Source organism: Choristoneura fumiferana, chromosome 17, assembly GCF_025370935.1.
Source record: "Choristoneura fumiferana chromosome 17, NRCan_CFum_1, whole genome shotgun sequence".
NCBI classification, from domain to species: domain Eukaryota; kingdom Metazoa; phylum Arthropoda; class Insecta; order Lepidoptera; family Tortricidae; genus Choristoneura; species Choristoneura fumiferana.
Genome location: NC_133488.1, coordinates 4541596 through 4559175, shown reverse-complemented (window position 1 = coordinate 4559175; position 17580 = coordinate 4541596). Strand labels below are relative to the sequence as shown.

Here is a 17580-nt window from a genome sequence, read left to right as displayed (position 1 = left end):
ATAATTTTACTATCCCACTAAAGCGAAGCCGCAGGATAAAGCTAGTTTGACCACATTATTTGACGAACTCCATAGAGAAATAAACTTGGATAACTCACGTCTTAAAACGAGTTTAGTTCGAATAGACAGAGACGGCATCACATTTAACCGTCAGTTAACACTAATCAATGGATGGTGAAACAGCCCCTAAGTGTTATCGTATTTTGTGGGATTAGCTCGTACAGTACGATTACTTGGAGTTAACACTTGACAGATGGGCGTGCCTTCAGTCAATTTTCAACTTTGACGTCATACAAATAAACTAGTTTTTACATAATCTGTGAACGTGAGTATCGGTATACTAAAAATTGCTTTATTTGTATGACCAAAGTTGAAAATTGACGGAAGGCACGCCCATCTGTCAGGTGTTAACTCGAATTAATCAAACTGTCGGTTGGTTGAGAAAGCATGATAAATACGAACTTATTCGCCAAAATACAATGGAACAACTTTATTTATTAGGTACATCTGTATGGAAATAAGCTTACTGGCTCTAAAGCGTTTGGGGTCATCGAAATCGTCAACACAGTCCCACTCCCACGCGACGCGAAGCGATTCGCATATCAACATAATGGATTGTTTAATGGGACCTTGACGGCGAAAGTGTCAATTGTCAGCCCGCTGAATACGAATGTGACAAAACGATGGAAACTATTACAATATTAGTTGAAATAAAGCATTGGAAAGGGGAGTATTTTTTGGCAAATGTCTTGTTTTCGCACCGCGGTCGATTTTTGAGAGATTGTACGTTCTATAGAAGTCTCAAATAGGGATACGGGTGGATGAAAATGAAAGTAGAAATGTTTATACAAAAGTTTTGCCATACGTATTTAAAGCAGAGGTGGCAACTTCATATAAAACACCCGCGTCAAATTTCATGTCTCTGACCCTAGTGATTGAAATTTTATCCCGAACCTCGGAATATTGGGATAAAAAGTACCTGATGTGTTATTCCAGACATCCAGCTATCTTCATATCATACCAAATTTTATTCAAATCCATCCAACCGTATTTGCGTGAAAGAGTAACAAATATAAACATAATATTAGTTGTATTCTTTCTTGGAACACAGGCATATTTACAAAGCTAAAATAAACGCAGGTTTAAAAAATATACACTAGTCACTTTCTTATTAAGTTTCAGTTACTAGATTAGCTTGGTCACTAGTTACAACAACAGTTTTCTTCTGCAGAGTTCATCAGACTCCGTGCTGACGACGGGCGTCGCGGAACGCATCCAGTGCATGCAAAAGGCGGATCAGCCGGCGCCCGTTTCCTCCACGCTGCATCGCAACAAGAGCTCGCTGCACTCCGTCACGCCCGCCTCGCTAGGTACTGTAGTGGCTGCAGTGTTCTGACTGTGACGATGGTCGCGGACGCATCCAGAGCAGAAGAATCAGCCCGTACCCGCGTCCTCCACGCTGCATCGTAACACGTACTGTCTGCACTCGGTCACGTCTTCACTAGCTGAATATCGGCTTGAAAAGGGATCTTATATTCCGAGAACTGATAGAACTAAAAACTTATTATTATTATATGCGTTAGACATTAAGTTTACAAAGCCAGAGCCGCGAGGGCCAGATCTTCGTTATTTTATGAAAGCCGTAAGTTTCTATATGTACACATAGGTAGGTAATCTAATCTAATCTGGATATGAAAATATCACTCATTTAATACAATAATACGGTATTTGACTATTTTGTATATGTTTTATAAATTAAAACTACACAATGCCTGTTATCGAATAGAAAAACAATTTTTAAGCTATCTTTACAAATAACAAAGTTATAAAGGTTTGAAATTCAAGATTAGACGGAGAAAGACATACTGGCATGTGACGTCACACGCCAGTACCGCCATACTTGCTGCATAGAGAAAAGCGTTTGAGAAAGAGACAGGTATATAGATTTTCGAAAAATCACTATAAATCTAATTTTCAACCGATTTAAATTTTCTCTTCGCTAAACACTATCTGTATATCTATATTTTCATAATAATATTAAGATATGGCAAAATCAGGAGTTGTCAAATACCGTATTGATGGACACTTCGGGTGCCGATTTTTCCCGATAGAACTACATTATGCAATATATCTGTAATTACTACGTTTCGCAGGCGGTAGCATGTCCTCGCTGTCGTCAGCGCCGCCAACGCCGACGCCGGCGTCCTCCCTCTCCACGTCGGATCTGTCGGAGCGGCCGCGCTTCAGCCACGGCAAGCCCAACCTGGCGCCGAAGCCCCCGGCGCCCGACACACGCCCTAGCCCGCCGCCCAAGAAGCTCTTCACCAACGGGAAAATGGCCGGACGGGCGCAGAGCATGAGGGTGCCCAGGTTAGCAATCATAAGAATAACGACAGAACTAATGATAAGGAATTTTGATGCAGGTTGTTTAGGGTGCCGTGATTTACACGAATACAATATGAGAAAAGGGGAAATCACTTCAGGTTAGGAGGATTGCTTAGTAAATCTGACGCGCGGTGTGAGTATCTGTTGGAGCGGCCGCGCTTCAGCTTAAATACCTGAGCCACATTTCGTGTCTCTAATCTTAGGGATTGAAATTTTGGGCTTTTTCCCGATCCCGTGGGAATATCGGAATAAAAAGGAGCCTAGGTGTTATTCGTTATTCCAGGGGGGGGAAAACACGACAAAATGTGTGTTCATTTAAATCGGAAGAGAACATAAAGTATGGATTTCGATTGGGGAAGAAAATATGTTGACAATTCGCTATTATTTTGTTCTAGTTACACAAATCAGATTGACCCATTTAATGTGTGATTTAGGGGCTGTTTCACCATCCATTGATTAGTGTTAACTGACGGTCAAATGTGATGCCGTCTCTAGCGAATAGAAGACGGCAGTCAGGATAGTGAAACAGCACCTTAATCTATAAATGGTTCCTAGCGATGAAGCCAGAGGCGGGGCGTTATTAACGCACTCTGAATCACAATCGTTTTCACCACTTCTTTCCGTCACACGGTGTAGGATGAGGGTAGACAGAGACGATGAATGCTATCACAAGCGCCCGTTAGACAATACGGCTACTGGTTTGAACCAAGACTTAATTTATGAGTTACTAGCTGTTCCCCGCGACTCCGTCCGCTTAGAATGCGTTACCGCTATCTCGCCGGAAGTATACAATTTTCCGGCATAAAAACTATCATATGTCCTGCCCCGGGACTCAAACTATCTGTATACAGAATTTCATCTTAATCGGTTCTGCGGTTTAAACGTGACGAGGTAACAAACAAGCAGACTTAAAGTTTCGCATCTATAATATTAGTGTTACTTGTTGTCGCAGGTCGCCGCCAGTGTCGCCAGTGTCGCCGGGCGCGCGGCCGCTGCAGCCGCCGCCAGCGCCGGTCAACCCGCCCGTCGCTACCAAAAACCCCGCCTCGCATTTCGGTAACACCCTCCTACCTAGCAAATCCAGCCACAACTTTTAAAACTAGATATTTTCATTTATACTTCGGCCCAGGTTTTTCAGACTAAAATACGAAAGTGTGTGTGTTTGTATGTTTGTCCGTCTTTCACGTAGAGATAGTTTATAGGCCAGAGACTGACATAGGCTACTTTTTAGGGTTCAGGAGCCAAAATGGCAAAAACGGAACCGTTATAGTTTCGCCATGTCTGTCTGTCTGTCTGTCCGTCCGCGGCTTTGCTCGGGGACTATCAATGCTAGAAAGCTGTCATTTTGCACGGATATATATGTAAAGTATGCCGACAAAATGGTACAATAAAAAAATCAAAAACATTTTTTTTTGTGGTACCTCCCATAGACGTAAAGTGGGGGTGATTTTTTTTTCTCATCCAACCCTATAGTGTGGGGTATCGTTGGATAGGTCTTTTAAAACCATTAGGGGATTGCTAAATTTTTCGATTCAGTGATTTGTTTGCGAAATATTCAACTTTAGTGCAAATTTTCATTAAAATCGAGCGTCCCCCCTTTCTAAAATGTAAATCGGTGGTGGGTGGAAAAATTTGAAAAAATCAGGATGGTAGTAAGTATATTAAACCTAAACTTGGAAGACTCCGTATAAAATACGAAATCCTTAAAATATTACTTAATTTTTTCGTAATGGCTACGGAACCTTATTTTGGGCGTGTCCGACAAGCTCTTGGCCAGTTTATCCCTGAAAATGCACAGTTCCCGAGGCAACAGCGCGCGATAACCGAATTCCACGCGGGCGAAGCCGCGGGCAAAAGCTACTACATAAATAAATAAATGAGCCTAGCCTATCTAAATAAACTATGGTAGCCGTTGGAGTGTAGCCCCAGGTTAAAATGTATGTGGTGACGTTGCAGGCACGCTCCGTGCGCCGCGCGGGCTGCGGCCGCCCGGCGTGTGCCCGCCGCCGCCGCCCGGCGCGCCGCCGCCGCCGCCCCCGCCAGGCACGGCTCGCTCGCCGCGCCGCCGCCGCCGCCGCCGCCGCTGCACCACCGGCAAACCGTGAGTACCAACTGTACCAAGTGCAAGGACCCACTATGCGTCTAACCGCGCCGACCCTCTTCAAAGTATCGCTTGAGAAAAAAACCGCGCGGCTGGCTAATCCCATTGTTACCCACTTTATGAGTGATTACGCTCATTCTGGCGTCATTTCAATCCATCAAAATTGATTTACAGTCATCATTTTAATTTTCATCAATCCGTGAAGGTTACTCGATAATTCTTTCGTCATTCTGAACAGGATGAGAAAACTGACACCGGCGCAGAACTACTCGCGTTTTCATCGTCATTTTCATTATAACTGTCAAATGTAGGGTAGCACACAACACTACAACATCGCTCTGCAAAGGTACGTTCACACTCACCGATGACGCAGCACGAGTATTTAACACCGTTTTCCAACTCGGAGGTACCGTCCAACCACTATCCCGGTTAAAATTCTGATGACGACTAATCTCGATGCCTTCACGCACTTTCCGCGGAATGAAAAAAAAATCTCTCGTAAGTACAGATACCCTATCAAATCTGATATAGTGCGTCGAATCCGAGTCCATTGAGTGCTCGGCCACAGCAGAACCCTTGTCGTCCTGTTTTCTCATACTGCGTATGTGCTCCGCTACCCTTGTGGAAACGTTACGTCCAGTCTCTCCGATATAGCTTTTGCCACAGGAACAGGGAATCATATAAATACCCCGAGACCACTCAGGGGCTCCTTATCCTTCGGCGAACGTACCAACTGTCTGAGCTGCATATGAGGACGGAAAATCGACTTGATGCTATATCTTCGGCGTAACAAGTGTCCGATTTTATCCGTCACCCCCTTTATAAACGGTAAATATACCGGAACCTCTCAGCTCAGTCTTTGACGAGCCGACACGTTCACTACTCGGGTGCACTGCCTCCAGTTGTAGCCATTGCTTTCCAAAACCCGTCTCACGTGACTCAGTTCACGATCCACATGTTCTAGGCAAAGAAGATAAATGACATGGATGGTGTTGTGAATCTGCTCTCATTCCGTATGAGTTGGCTTACGATAAACTGTAGTTTCCAATCTACCACAGGGTCTCCGCATAACCAAAACATCCAAAAATGGCAACTGCCCATCATTCTCTCTCTCCACCGTGAACTTAACCTTATCGTGCAAAGTGTTAAGGTAGTCAGAAAACTGCGACAAACTATCCCTGGACACAATCGCAAAAACGTCATCCACGTACCGCCACCAACATCTGCAGGGCTACTACGAAACTCGAAGTTCGTGTCGTGCGGTCCCTCTGACACTTATACTATTTAATACGAGAGCGAGAGGGACGGTACGATACGAACTTCGAGTTTCGTAGTAGCCCTGCTGGGTACTACGGGAGCGTTGCTTAAAGCTTTTTCCCTCCAACCACTCCATAAAAATGTTGGCGGTGACTGGAGCAATCGGTGAACCCATATGGCCACTCCATCAACTTGCAAATAGTAATCACCGCGCCAAACCCGGGTCAATATATTTAATATGAGCCAGTCTCACGGTAGTTTCATGTTCAAAATTTAGTACCCAGTCCAAATTTTAGGTATTACGAGACAAAGTCGACCAGACGACCGGATGGCCAAGTGGTTAGAGAACGTGACTACGAAGCTTGGGGATCCGGGTTCAATTACCGGCCGGGGCAGATATTTGTATGAATAATACGAATGTTTGTTCTCGGGTCTTGGATGTTTAATATTTTATGTATTTAAGTATGTATTTAGCTTTGCTTAGTCTAGGACTAGATCAATTGGAGTCAAGTGTCCCATGATATTTATTTATTTTATTTAAAGTAAATTTGATCTTTGGGCCATTTAAAGGTATTTTTGAATTTTGGTAATTATGAAACTTATACATTTTCACCTTCAGTCTTAATAATAGTTCAATGTTTGAAGGAGTTGTTCTTTTTACCAATTATATATTTCGGATATCGGAATGTAATGTGTAAAGGTAATTATGACATTTGTTTATATTTTTGACATTTTGGGACTTATCTGTTTTGACATTGCAACTCACTAGGAACATGGTATGTATAATGATAACTTGTTGTAGCGAACCGGTAACACTGTAACAGTATTACTAACCTAACCCATTTTTTTAGGGTTCCGTAACCAAAATGGCAAAAACGGAAACCTTACAGTTTCGCCATGTCTGTTTGTCTGTCTGTCTGTCTGTCCGTCCGCGGCTTTGCTCAGGGACTATCAATGCCGGAAAGCTGTAATTTTGCACGAATACTTATGTAAAATATGCCGACAAAATGGTACAATAAAAATTAAAAAAAAAAAATTTTTAGAGTACCGCCCATAGACGTAATGTGGGGGTTATTTTTTTTCCCATCCAACCTTGTAGTGTGGGGTATCGTTGGATAGGTCTTTTAAAACTATTAGGGGTTTGCTAAATCAATTTTTCGATTCAGTGATTTGTTTGCAAAATATTCAACTCTAAACCGGTGGGTAGAAAAATTTGAAAAAAATCAGGGTGGTAGTAGGTATATCAAACTTGCAAGGCAAAACTATAACGGTTAAGTTTTCTTGAGAATTATTAGTAGTTTAAGGGGCTGTTTCACCATTCATTGATTAGTGTTAACTGACGGTTAAATGCGATGCCGTCTCCGTCTATTCGAACAAAACAAATAGAGATGGCATCACATTTAACCGTCAGTTAACACTAATCAATGAATGGTGAAACAGCCCCCAAGAGTAAATAGCAGCCTAAGGTATAAAATATACCTAAACATGGAATATTCCGTACCAAATACGAAATCCTTAGAAAAATATTACTCAATATTTTCGTAATGGCTACGGAACCCTATTTTGGGCGTGTCCGACACGCTCTTGGCCGGTTTTGATTGTTCTGCTGCCTTGCGTCAATTCAATGTTTGATTTACGTAATAAAAGGTGACTCCGTGGGTTATCCATAGTTTACCGCATTAGTTTAATTCACAATTTTATGAACGTTGTTTACAGGAAAACCACTTAAAGTTACTAATAATTTTCAAATGGGTAACCACAGAACCCAACCCAGCACAAAGGACTTGATTTCCCCCTTGTTTTAATATAACTTAAAGTATCTTACCTAGTTGATCTTGTACAGCCACCATTAGATATTATCGAGCGGCCAAGGTGGTCAAAAATATCGGAACATGCACATTATTAATATTAAGGTTAATATCATGGTTCGATATTTTTGATTACCTTTTCCGCTCTGAAGTATCTGATGGCGACTGTACAATAATTGATTGACACTTCGTGTGCCGACGTATTCCGACTCCGGGTGACACTATTTCCCGGACGTACAATACCGACATGTTATTTTGTGACACGCCCATAGAAACTCTTGTCAGTTTGACACCAGTTTGTATGGTCGTGTACACGAAATATCGGGTCGGTATTTCCATGTCGGTATTGTCCATGTCGGTAAATAGTGTCACCCCCAACTCCGACTTTTCCTGATGGAAAAACATTCACTTTTCAAATTCGTTTGCATTCAAATTCCTGCACTACATCTGTAGTGGTGTCAATGACTCGATTTTAAACGTTACGGACTATGTATTCCAGAGCACGAATGGCGATGAGCCGCCGGCGCCGCCGCCGCCGGTCCGCGGCTCGTCCATGCGCGCGGGCGAGCTGGACGCGCGCTTCGCCGACCTGTTCCAGCCGCCGCAGCGCTTCCCGCAGCCCGACGCTTTCCTCCGCATCGCTAAAGGCTACAGCAGCGCCACCGTCGCCGGTAAGTACGCGTGAACATGCCAACCAGCGGCTATGAAAATCGAAAATCGAATTTCATATCGTCCCTCTCACTCTCTTTAATATTAGATATTAGCGTCAGCGGGACGGCAAGATACGAAGTTCGATTGCACCGGACACGGTTTCCAGTTTGAGTGACACGTTTTACGCGCACATACGCATAGACATAATTAGCGGAAGATCGTCTTTGGTTGGGTCATCCATAAATTACGGCACAAATTTAAGGGGGGAGGGGTCAGGTGGCTTGTGACACAGGAATAAAATAATTGCAAATTTTATAGCAATACGTGTGACAAGGGAAGAGAGTGCTAAAAATGGTCAAAATTGACGCCACGTACTTTACGGATGGCCTTTACAAAGATTCTGTAATTAGCTACCGTGTTATTACATGTTTAACGTACTCTGTTAATCTGTAGTTGTTGGTTCTCCAAAAATAAATATAAGTTCCACTGCTGGGCACGCCTGCTCTCAGATTGAGAGGGCGCAAAGTTTCGTGTTCCGCTAATTATGCATGTGTAGTTGGTACACGAAAAGGAATCCTAGAACAAAGTGAAATGTCTCGTATTGTGCTGTAAAACTTAGTGACTTTCGGGCTCTCCTTTCCTTACCGAATCAAGGAATCGACCACAACTGTGCTCAAAACTCGCTGATGCCACAAACGGAGTGAGTCCCTGTAAAAAATGTCGCATTGACACGATTAGTATTGCCTAGATGTTTTGTACTATCTATAAGGTTTATGTATGTCCATTCCGAATGGACAACAAAGATCTGATGTCAGAAGACATTGGCAATAATATTTGTTAACCTTAAGCAACAGGTTGCCATAAACAAAAAAGTTGAAGCATAAAAAAATGTGACTCGCAATTCACGTCACTACGTTTCCGTTGCGTCAAGCATCTGTGATCAAAAAATGTCACGTCTTAATGATGCGTCAGTGTAGGTATTCTGAGCACCAGTGTGGTCGATTCTTAAGGCATTCTTTTATACACGCGATAAAAACTGGTATGCCACAGTGCCGCCATTTCACTGCCTATGTCGTCCAACAAAGGTAAACGTCAGATGGGCGGTGGAATATAAATCGGGTTCACAGCACCATAATATGTAATTTATAAAGTTCTTTGCCGGAAAACGGTTCACACTAGCACGAGAATGTTAAACATGAAAAAATATTTTTATTTCTATGCAAAATTTTAGTTTACCAAGAGTGTAAAAATTTAAATTTAAATAAGGCAATCTAAAAACAGCCAAATATTTTGCGAAACTGTAAGAAAGAAGAAAAATGTTTACTGTTTTTATTACAAATAAAGTATGGCCGCTGTGAACGCGACTGAAATTGGCGATATATGTTTGAGCACTTAGAACCTTTCCATTACTGTTAAATTCCAAAATTATAAGTAGTCTTGTTCTATTGTTAATGGGAACGACATTTACTTCACACACATTGTGGCGAAAAGTTTCTAATAAATAAGTAATTTGCGGGCAATGCGAAGAGGTTCTAGGATATTTCAAATAATCCGAATGAAAAATTAAAGACAAGGTTGGTGGGTACGCCCCAAATGTTGTGCGGAGTTGTTATTGAAAGTGCACTTACTAAGATAGATAAGACATTTAAAATAGTTACAAATAGTGATTTCATGTATTACTATTATTTAATTCGAACTGCCTAGTTTAATTTAATTTTCTTAGGTTACGCACGGAATTTTTAAGCTCGCCAGGTATAGCATTAATATTGATGGGGTACGACTATTTTAGTCGAAAACGGATTAAAGAGGAATTAAAGTGTTTGATACAAAATTATTGTCATTACAAGCATATTAAGTTAATAAAAGATGACAGTGTAGAAAGCGGCACTTTGGTTTAATTTCAACTCTTTATGGTCGTATTTCTATTTGATTGGCAGTATTTTTTAAGCCGCTTCTGCAGTTATAATATTAATATACATACATATTATAAATACTGATTTAAATCGTTGACATTATGCTTTGCCTGGCCACCCGTTGCGTAAGCGTATTTTCTTTCTAGTATTATTTTATTTGTACATGGTACATAGTATCAAATTTTACGATTCAAATTCGGGTTTTGTTCTGCGTACCTTGGTTTTAGAGAAGCTCGATATTTCGGCACAGTTGCACGCGCCATGATCACGAGACGACTGGAGAATTGGAGGTATGCTGGTGCAGTCACCAGCATTAATAGCTGTCACAGCGGAGCGTGCAAAAATATCTTTCACGTCCTTCCGGCCCTAGAAATAGTCGTATCAGATATTTATGCACGCTTGTTGTGTCAGATATTGGTGCTGATGACTGTATAACTGTCAGTCAGAAAAATAAATCGGACGTAACCGATCTACCCTTTTCCTAACAAGTTGCCCACTACTACTGGAACTCGAACCCGCTTTAAAGTCATACTACAGTATCACTCACTTTTTTCGTATTATCTATCACGGACACGGTCCGGTTTAACTATATTAGCACCTGGTGACCACGTACTTGACAACTTAAAACCATCTTCTCGATTAAATTTTGGGTATTTTGTAATTTCGATAGCTTCCCTAACTAATCGTGGTATGTAATGGCGTTCAGTAGATAAGACTCTTGGTTTGTGGAGCTCCATCCAGTGATTAGTCCCAGATTCCAAAATGTGTTGGGCAAAGGCAGACATATATAGCTTTGGCTGTTTTCTATAGCCTTGATATGCTCATTTACGATTTCCCACAACTAAAGTCAATTTTGTAAACACCCGGATGCTTTAATGGAAATGTATCTTTAGGTGATCTCATGCTTTGCGATATTTTCTTAAAAGGAGTAAAAATGACCTTTATTGTCTATTTGTTCGACAATCTTCCAATTCTATCAGTTACTCTTTCAAGATAGGGTAGGTGCTGGTTGTCGGGCTACCGATTGCAAACAATTCCCCCCAACCTTTTCTCTTTTGCGTTTAACCTTATAGCCTAATGTCTACGTAAAACACGTGTTACGTGTATTAACTCCTGCTACAAGTTGTCTTCTACGCAAAGGTCATACGCTCGTCTTGTAACAAAACCCAAATTTAAATCATAAAATTAGTAATGATCGCGATAGTCTTAAACATTGTTACATAGTATCTAGTAAGTGCAATAGGTACAAGTCGTATAATGACATAATATTAGCCCATTTTAGTTAAAAGTAAAAGTCATTTTATATCGTAAATCTTTTAGATACCTATACCAAAATTTTCAAGTTTTTGTAGAAGTTTTACTGAAAGCATTTTGCTTTTATGTAATTTAAATTGCACGATTGCATGCGACAGGAGGTTAAATGGATGTTATTGAACAGAAAAAATCTAAATCGCATAGTAATGCTGAGTATGAATTATTATTATGCATTAAATAATTCTTAGCATTAATTTATAAATACTTGGCGACTTAGGTATTTTCTGTTTGTGTCCAGATAGACTATTTATACGATTTTTCTGCACTTATTATCGATCAATTCTTTAACAGTTAAATCTAAGTAATTTCTAATTTTCTATGTTGCTCATTACATTACTTTTTTATACTTTTTTAAGGAGAACTCCCACTGATTTTTTTTGTTGCATTTTTTAAATTATTCCAATGACCAAGTCTGAAATTTAAAATGTTCACCGCAAAGTGTTTTCACTTTCACCTGCGATGCGATCACGAATAGTTCACAATCATTTAATGTTTGAATAATCATTTAATTTTCAAATTAAATTCGACTTCACGGTCCTAATATCCATTGGCGTCGAAGTTCATCTCGAATTCAGTCATTTCAGACCAAAATATTTCATATTTTTATCATTAAGGACTTCGATTAAGAATAGATTAATTTATTTTCTTATTATTATTATGTAGAATGTTTAACATAATTATGTTTACGTTGAGTCATTATATTAATCGTTTATATATGTAGTTTAATAGCCGTTGTAATGCAAGAGTATTTACTCCTACCGGATGGCAATCGCTCATGCATACCACATAAAACAATATATAAATCAAATAATGAGACATCTTGTTTTAAACTGTGTAGCTAAATATCTATTATGGGAATTAATTTGTTATATTATGTCAGAATGTAAACGAGTGCCTTGTTAAAAAAGATTGATGTGATTTTGCTTTTTGATTTTGCCAGGAAACAAAACCAGAACTTTCCGTCCTACCTATCTATAATTTATTTTGCATATCAAATTATAAAGACTGATGAAGAGGCCTTTGCCTAGCATTGAGTGGGTGTGCGTGAACCGATTTAAAGACTGTTATATGTGTGGGTGATTGCCTCCACGTTATGGGAATGTTTTAAATACTTACATTCTTGTTGTGATCTATTATTTTAATAGTGAGGTGCCATGTACTGCGAATTTGTGTACTTGTAATTTGTGACGGCTTGAAATTATTTCACATTATAATTTTAGTCTAAAAAGGGTTTGCTGTATTTCTTAATTGGTAGAACTAAGTTTCAATTGTTTCAAATGGTTTGCAATAAAGGAAAAAAAACCTTTTGCTATGAGAGCTTCGGGAAGCAATAAGTAGCTATACAACAGGGAATTTTAAATACATAGCTTTAAGGAAGGAGTTAAGACATACGGCAACCCTTTACGCTTTTTGTATTGAGAAGCAACCGGTATTGTGATACAGTTATGTGGTACGATGCTTAATAATTATTTACATTATTTTGAATAAAAGAGTAATTATTATTGAAGAGTTATCATGTATTTCATTCAACCTAACATTTCGTTGTAACGTCGCTTTTTTGTGTACGTGGATTCATGATTATTTTATTAAACATTTTGAGGTACCTTAGTTTAGCTTACCTACATCTAGCTAGCTAATTTACCTACTCGTTGGTCCAGTGCCAAACAGAATGGCATTAGTTCGTGCCTTTTTCATCACACTCAATGCCGAGCGTTCTCGAAGCAACTTTAGTACTCAACAAAAATGCATTTTGAATCATTGGTGTTAATACAAAATCGTCTTTTATGTTAGAAAGGGTACCTAATTCTTTAGAGGTGTTATATTTTGCTCGTTCTGTCGTATATTCTGTAGCCTGGACTATTGTGACAGTACATAAGTGTTGTGGTCTACAAATAGTAAGAACCGCATGTTAAAGTGGGTAAGTTTGTTACTACTTTTTAAGAGCATGATAGTTTTAACACATAATCATTGTAGTCATTATGCATGATATTTTTTGCATGTTTTAACTAAGTGTAAGTATAAGATTCATTATTTACATCGCACGCTGGCATCCGCATGAGCACCACCATAGCACCGCATGTCAGCATGAAAACACTTTGGTTCTTATATGAATTGAGTTTTGTATTGCCAGTTTTAAATTTAGTTATTAAATAATAGTAGTAATAGTGTTAGGTATAATAATAGCCTAAAATTGTAAATATTGAACGCTTGTAATCGTTATGAAAGTAGGAATCAGCTCATCGTGAAAATATTTGTTACGTGTTAAATTCAATATAAGTAAAATTATAATATAACTTAAGTTCGTGAAGGAGCTTATGAAAAATATAAGGTCAGAGCCTTTGTTTCGCCGGTAACAGCTTACTAATTCCATTGTTTGCAAAATGATCCAATCTGTAATAGTACATTGTGTCTTAAGGGCGGTAAATAAGGAATTACGAACGAGTCTATTAGAAGCCCGAAGTCGAAGACTAAGGGCCTTAATGAGTCGATGTTCGTAATTTTAGTACCGCCCGTGCGAAATTTCATCACATTTTCGAGTGAAATTGTAAATTTGTAAAAAAAAAAAATATTTTTTCAAAAATTGCCGATACATGCGCTCTTGGCCGCGCCAGCTCGCCGCCGCCCTCCTCCCCCGCAGCATGTGCCCGACGTGCGCGCGCCGCGCTCCTACAGGCGCTGCAGCACACCATGCAGTAACAATAGTAGATTATTGTCGTGGCCTGGAAGTAGGCAATTGCTGGCTGAGTATGAGTATTAAACGGACGAGCTTGCGAGTCCGTTTAACTAATACGAAGCCAGCAATTGCTATTCCAGCCGAGACTAATATAAAGATTTTCTCAAAAATGGTGAATAATTCTGAAATATACTTAACTTTTTCTCAAAATATATTATAACATTTAATTTTATTCCAATATTTTTCTTATGCTTTCCCGCCTTTTTTCATTAAAAATAAACTGCAGGTGTATTTTTCCACCGAAATCACCACAAGCTATTTCAGACCCAATAGAAAAAGTCCGGAGTTCCAATCAAATATCTGATACCGGCCATTAGACTTGGCTGTATACGACTTGTGCCAACATTTCTATGGCCTTTATAACTTTAAAAAAAAAAAGTGACTGATTGCAGGCGCGCTAATTCATTATTGTCGAGCTAGCGCGCCCGCAATCTTTTTAACCTTTTAATTTTTTCGCTGACCATAAACTATGCACTTCACCTTCTGATATGTAAAGAATAATGTCAAGTTTTATGGACATTTTTGAGAAAACTCTTTTACCGACCTTGGGCTTCATTACAAGAAAATTAGTATGCGCAATGACTCATTTACCGACCACGGGTTTCATGACAAGCACATTAAGGTCGAGGGTTTTATTTGGGGGGTTGCAACCAAGGTAGCCTGCATGTTACGACACTGTTTACGAGCAAGTGTGATGAAAACCTAATAACAGGTCAAGTAAAAGTAGACAGCTTGTACAAAGAGAGAATATTGTTTGTCTGCGATAAACCAAATCTTTTATTTGAGTTCTCTTTCTTGGGCATTTGTATATATTGAAAATTTTCATTATTTAATTAATTTAGCATTTTTCACGATGAGTAAACTAAACAGATATAGTATATCAGCCAACTAAATTGCTTCAAGTGTGATCGTAATGGACATAATAGTGCTCCGACCGTTTTTGCTTCAATTTAGTTGGTAGATATAGTATAGATGACGCCGCCAATAAGTATTGATTTGTACAAAATGGTTCACAGTTAAAACTTAAATAAAGCACTAGAGGCTGTATTGCGTAACGTTTCTAACGCTCGCGGTCGCAATCAAATGACAGTCTTTGTATGCGAAATCTGTCATTTAATTGCGATCGCGAGCGTCGGAAACGTTAGGCGATACGGCCTCAGGTTACTACAAGGTGATACAATTTTTACAAAACAATTATACATAACGAATTACTTGTAATGTTACTGTAATGTAGGATGTGTTTTAACTGTAGCTCGTGTTACGACAGTGGGCAAGGCGCCGGCGCCGCCGCCACCGCTGCGGCTGCCGCTGGAGGGCTGGTCGGACACGTCCAGCGCCTGCTAGCGCGCGCGGGGGGCGGCCGCCCCCCCAGCCCCCTCCGCCTCCACCGCGCACCTCGTGCCTGACTCGCACCCCGCGCACGCGCTGCTCTCCGTCGCGCACGCCTTACTCTTCCCCGCGAACACCATCGCCACGCATCGCGAAAAGGAGCCCCTCCTCCCCATTGAAGAAGTCACCATGCCCTCTGAGGACGTCAGCGACTTACGAGACGTCGTCGACGCGATCAACAAACTATGCGACACCATGAAGACGTCCAGCTATGACGAGGAAACTTTCGAAGACTGCTCCCAGAACGAGAGCGTAGATTTACCGCTGTTTATCGCAAATGAGGAAACGGTGAGCGAAGAGGCGATCGTCGCAGAAGTAGAGAGCGATCCGGACTGGTACGTGGCTTCCCAAATAGAGACTGTTAGCCCTGAAGAAGTTATATTTAAGAAAGTTGAGCATTACAATACGGAGACGTGGAGACAATCCGTGTCGCGACTGGAGATAGCCAGTCCGGAGGACAAGGTCGTACATAAAGTGGAGACTTATAATGCCGTGGAAAGATGGAGTGATTCGTCGGTGTCTCTGCCGGGGCAGGCGGAGGATGTCGAGACCATAGCTTCGGACGAACCAGCGCAAGCTCAGTGCGAACCGTTCAGCGAGGTTTATTATACAGCTTCGTCGGAGGTGTCGCTATTGTCGGACTTGGAGCCGGCGGAAAAGGGCCAGGAGGAGGAACCGGTCGCGGAAAAGGAGGACGATCGGAAAGAGTGCGTTATTGCAGGCCACGTGGCCGCCATGCGGGAGAGGTTTGAGAGCATGACAAGGACCAATACGCCTTGCCCGGACCTGATACGGTCCTCGTCGCCCTCGTTAGATGTATTTAGGAATATAACGCCCTCACCCGATCGTTTAGGATAGTTGTGGTTCTACAGGTTATGCCATCAGAAGTACATGTCCACCACATTTTAAGGTTAGGTGTACGGCAAGTTTGAACTGAATAGTGAAGGGTTAGACACGGAAGGCTATGTACTTCTGGTAGGACTTTAGGTGATTGAATTTTGTATCCTCTTTATACGAAAATATGCTGCATTTAATAAGTATTACAGTGCAACCTTGTTAGTATTTATTCATGTAACACCAACAGTAACGAGCGTGCCAAGGGTGTGTTCATGTCACACGTAATTAGTTAAAGGGTTGTGAAGATTTTTTCTTAGCTTAAATGGAACACATTTATAGATTGCAATTAATGAAAAGGTACATATCGTGAAGTTGTTTAGTTCTAGATAACGTTAAGGGCAACGTTTTTAACTACGGTTCTCTCCGCGATTGCAATTAATTACCACCTTCAGTATGATTAAGTAGCTGTGATTCGGAAAATATATTGTCTAGCAAGAATATGTAAAACGTTAACTATCATGTTTATCTATTGTGATCAGGAAAGCTCAAATTTTGTAGTTTTTTATCGAAACCTAGCCTTGAACTATTTCGTCAGACCAAGTAGCGCATAAATGCTATTTAGCTTAGCCAACGCTTATACTGACATTTTATTGCATGACGTAATATTATTATTAATCAGTATTTACGTATACTTATATTTATAAAAAGTTGCCATAACTAGTTGAAAGTTACATTTGTTAACAAATTATTTGATAGGAATCATTTGGTTATTTTGTGAATTTGTCTGTTGTGAATTTTGTACCAAATGTTTATTGGGTCGACAGTTTATTTGATGGTGATATTAGTTAATTACAATTATAAATTAAATTGTTGTAATCCATGTACTTTAGTATTATACAATGTCTTCTAACAGTCTAGTGTTAGCTGTAGTTATTATAAAAGTGTTATGTGTACAGACCAGACCTTTAAATTCAATATACGGCTACGTAATAAAATCTAATTCATTTACATCGATTTTATATCTAACGCAAAATGCCAGCATCATGGATTGCTGCTTGGTTGTAATAGAAATAATAACAGGATGGTTTTAAACCTACTGAAAACTAAACGTACAATCAACCAAATTGATTCCTAGGCCACCACTGAACGTCATTGTGACATTTTATCATCCAATAAGCATTGCTATAGACA

At 40.2% G+C, this 17580-nt stretch overlaps 1 protein-coding gene and 1 pseudogene across 1 annotated transcript; both read left to right on the top strand.

Moving 5' to 3' along the window:
- LOC141436807 (uncharacterized) overlaps positions 1-15518 on the top strand; it is a 32712-nt pseudogene extending 17194 nt beyond the window's left edge.
- A 156-nt stretch (positions 15519-15674) lies between these two features.
- LOC141436821 (uncharacterized) lies at positions 15675-17384 on the top strand. Its single transcript, XM_074099898.1, has one exon. It carries the CDS (start codon positions 15682-15684, stop codon positions 16408-16410), a length of 729 nt encoding a protein of 242 aa, XP_073955999.1. The 5' UTR covers positions 15675-15681; the 3' UTR covers positions 16411-17384.
- Positions 17385-17580: the final 196 nt, after the last annotated feature.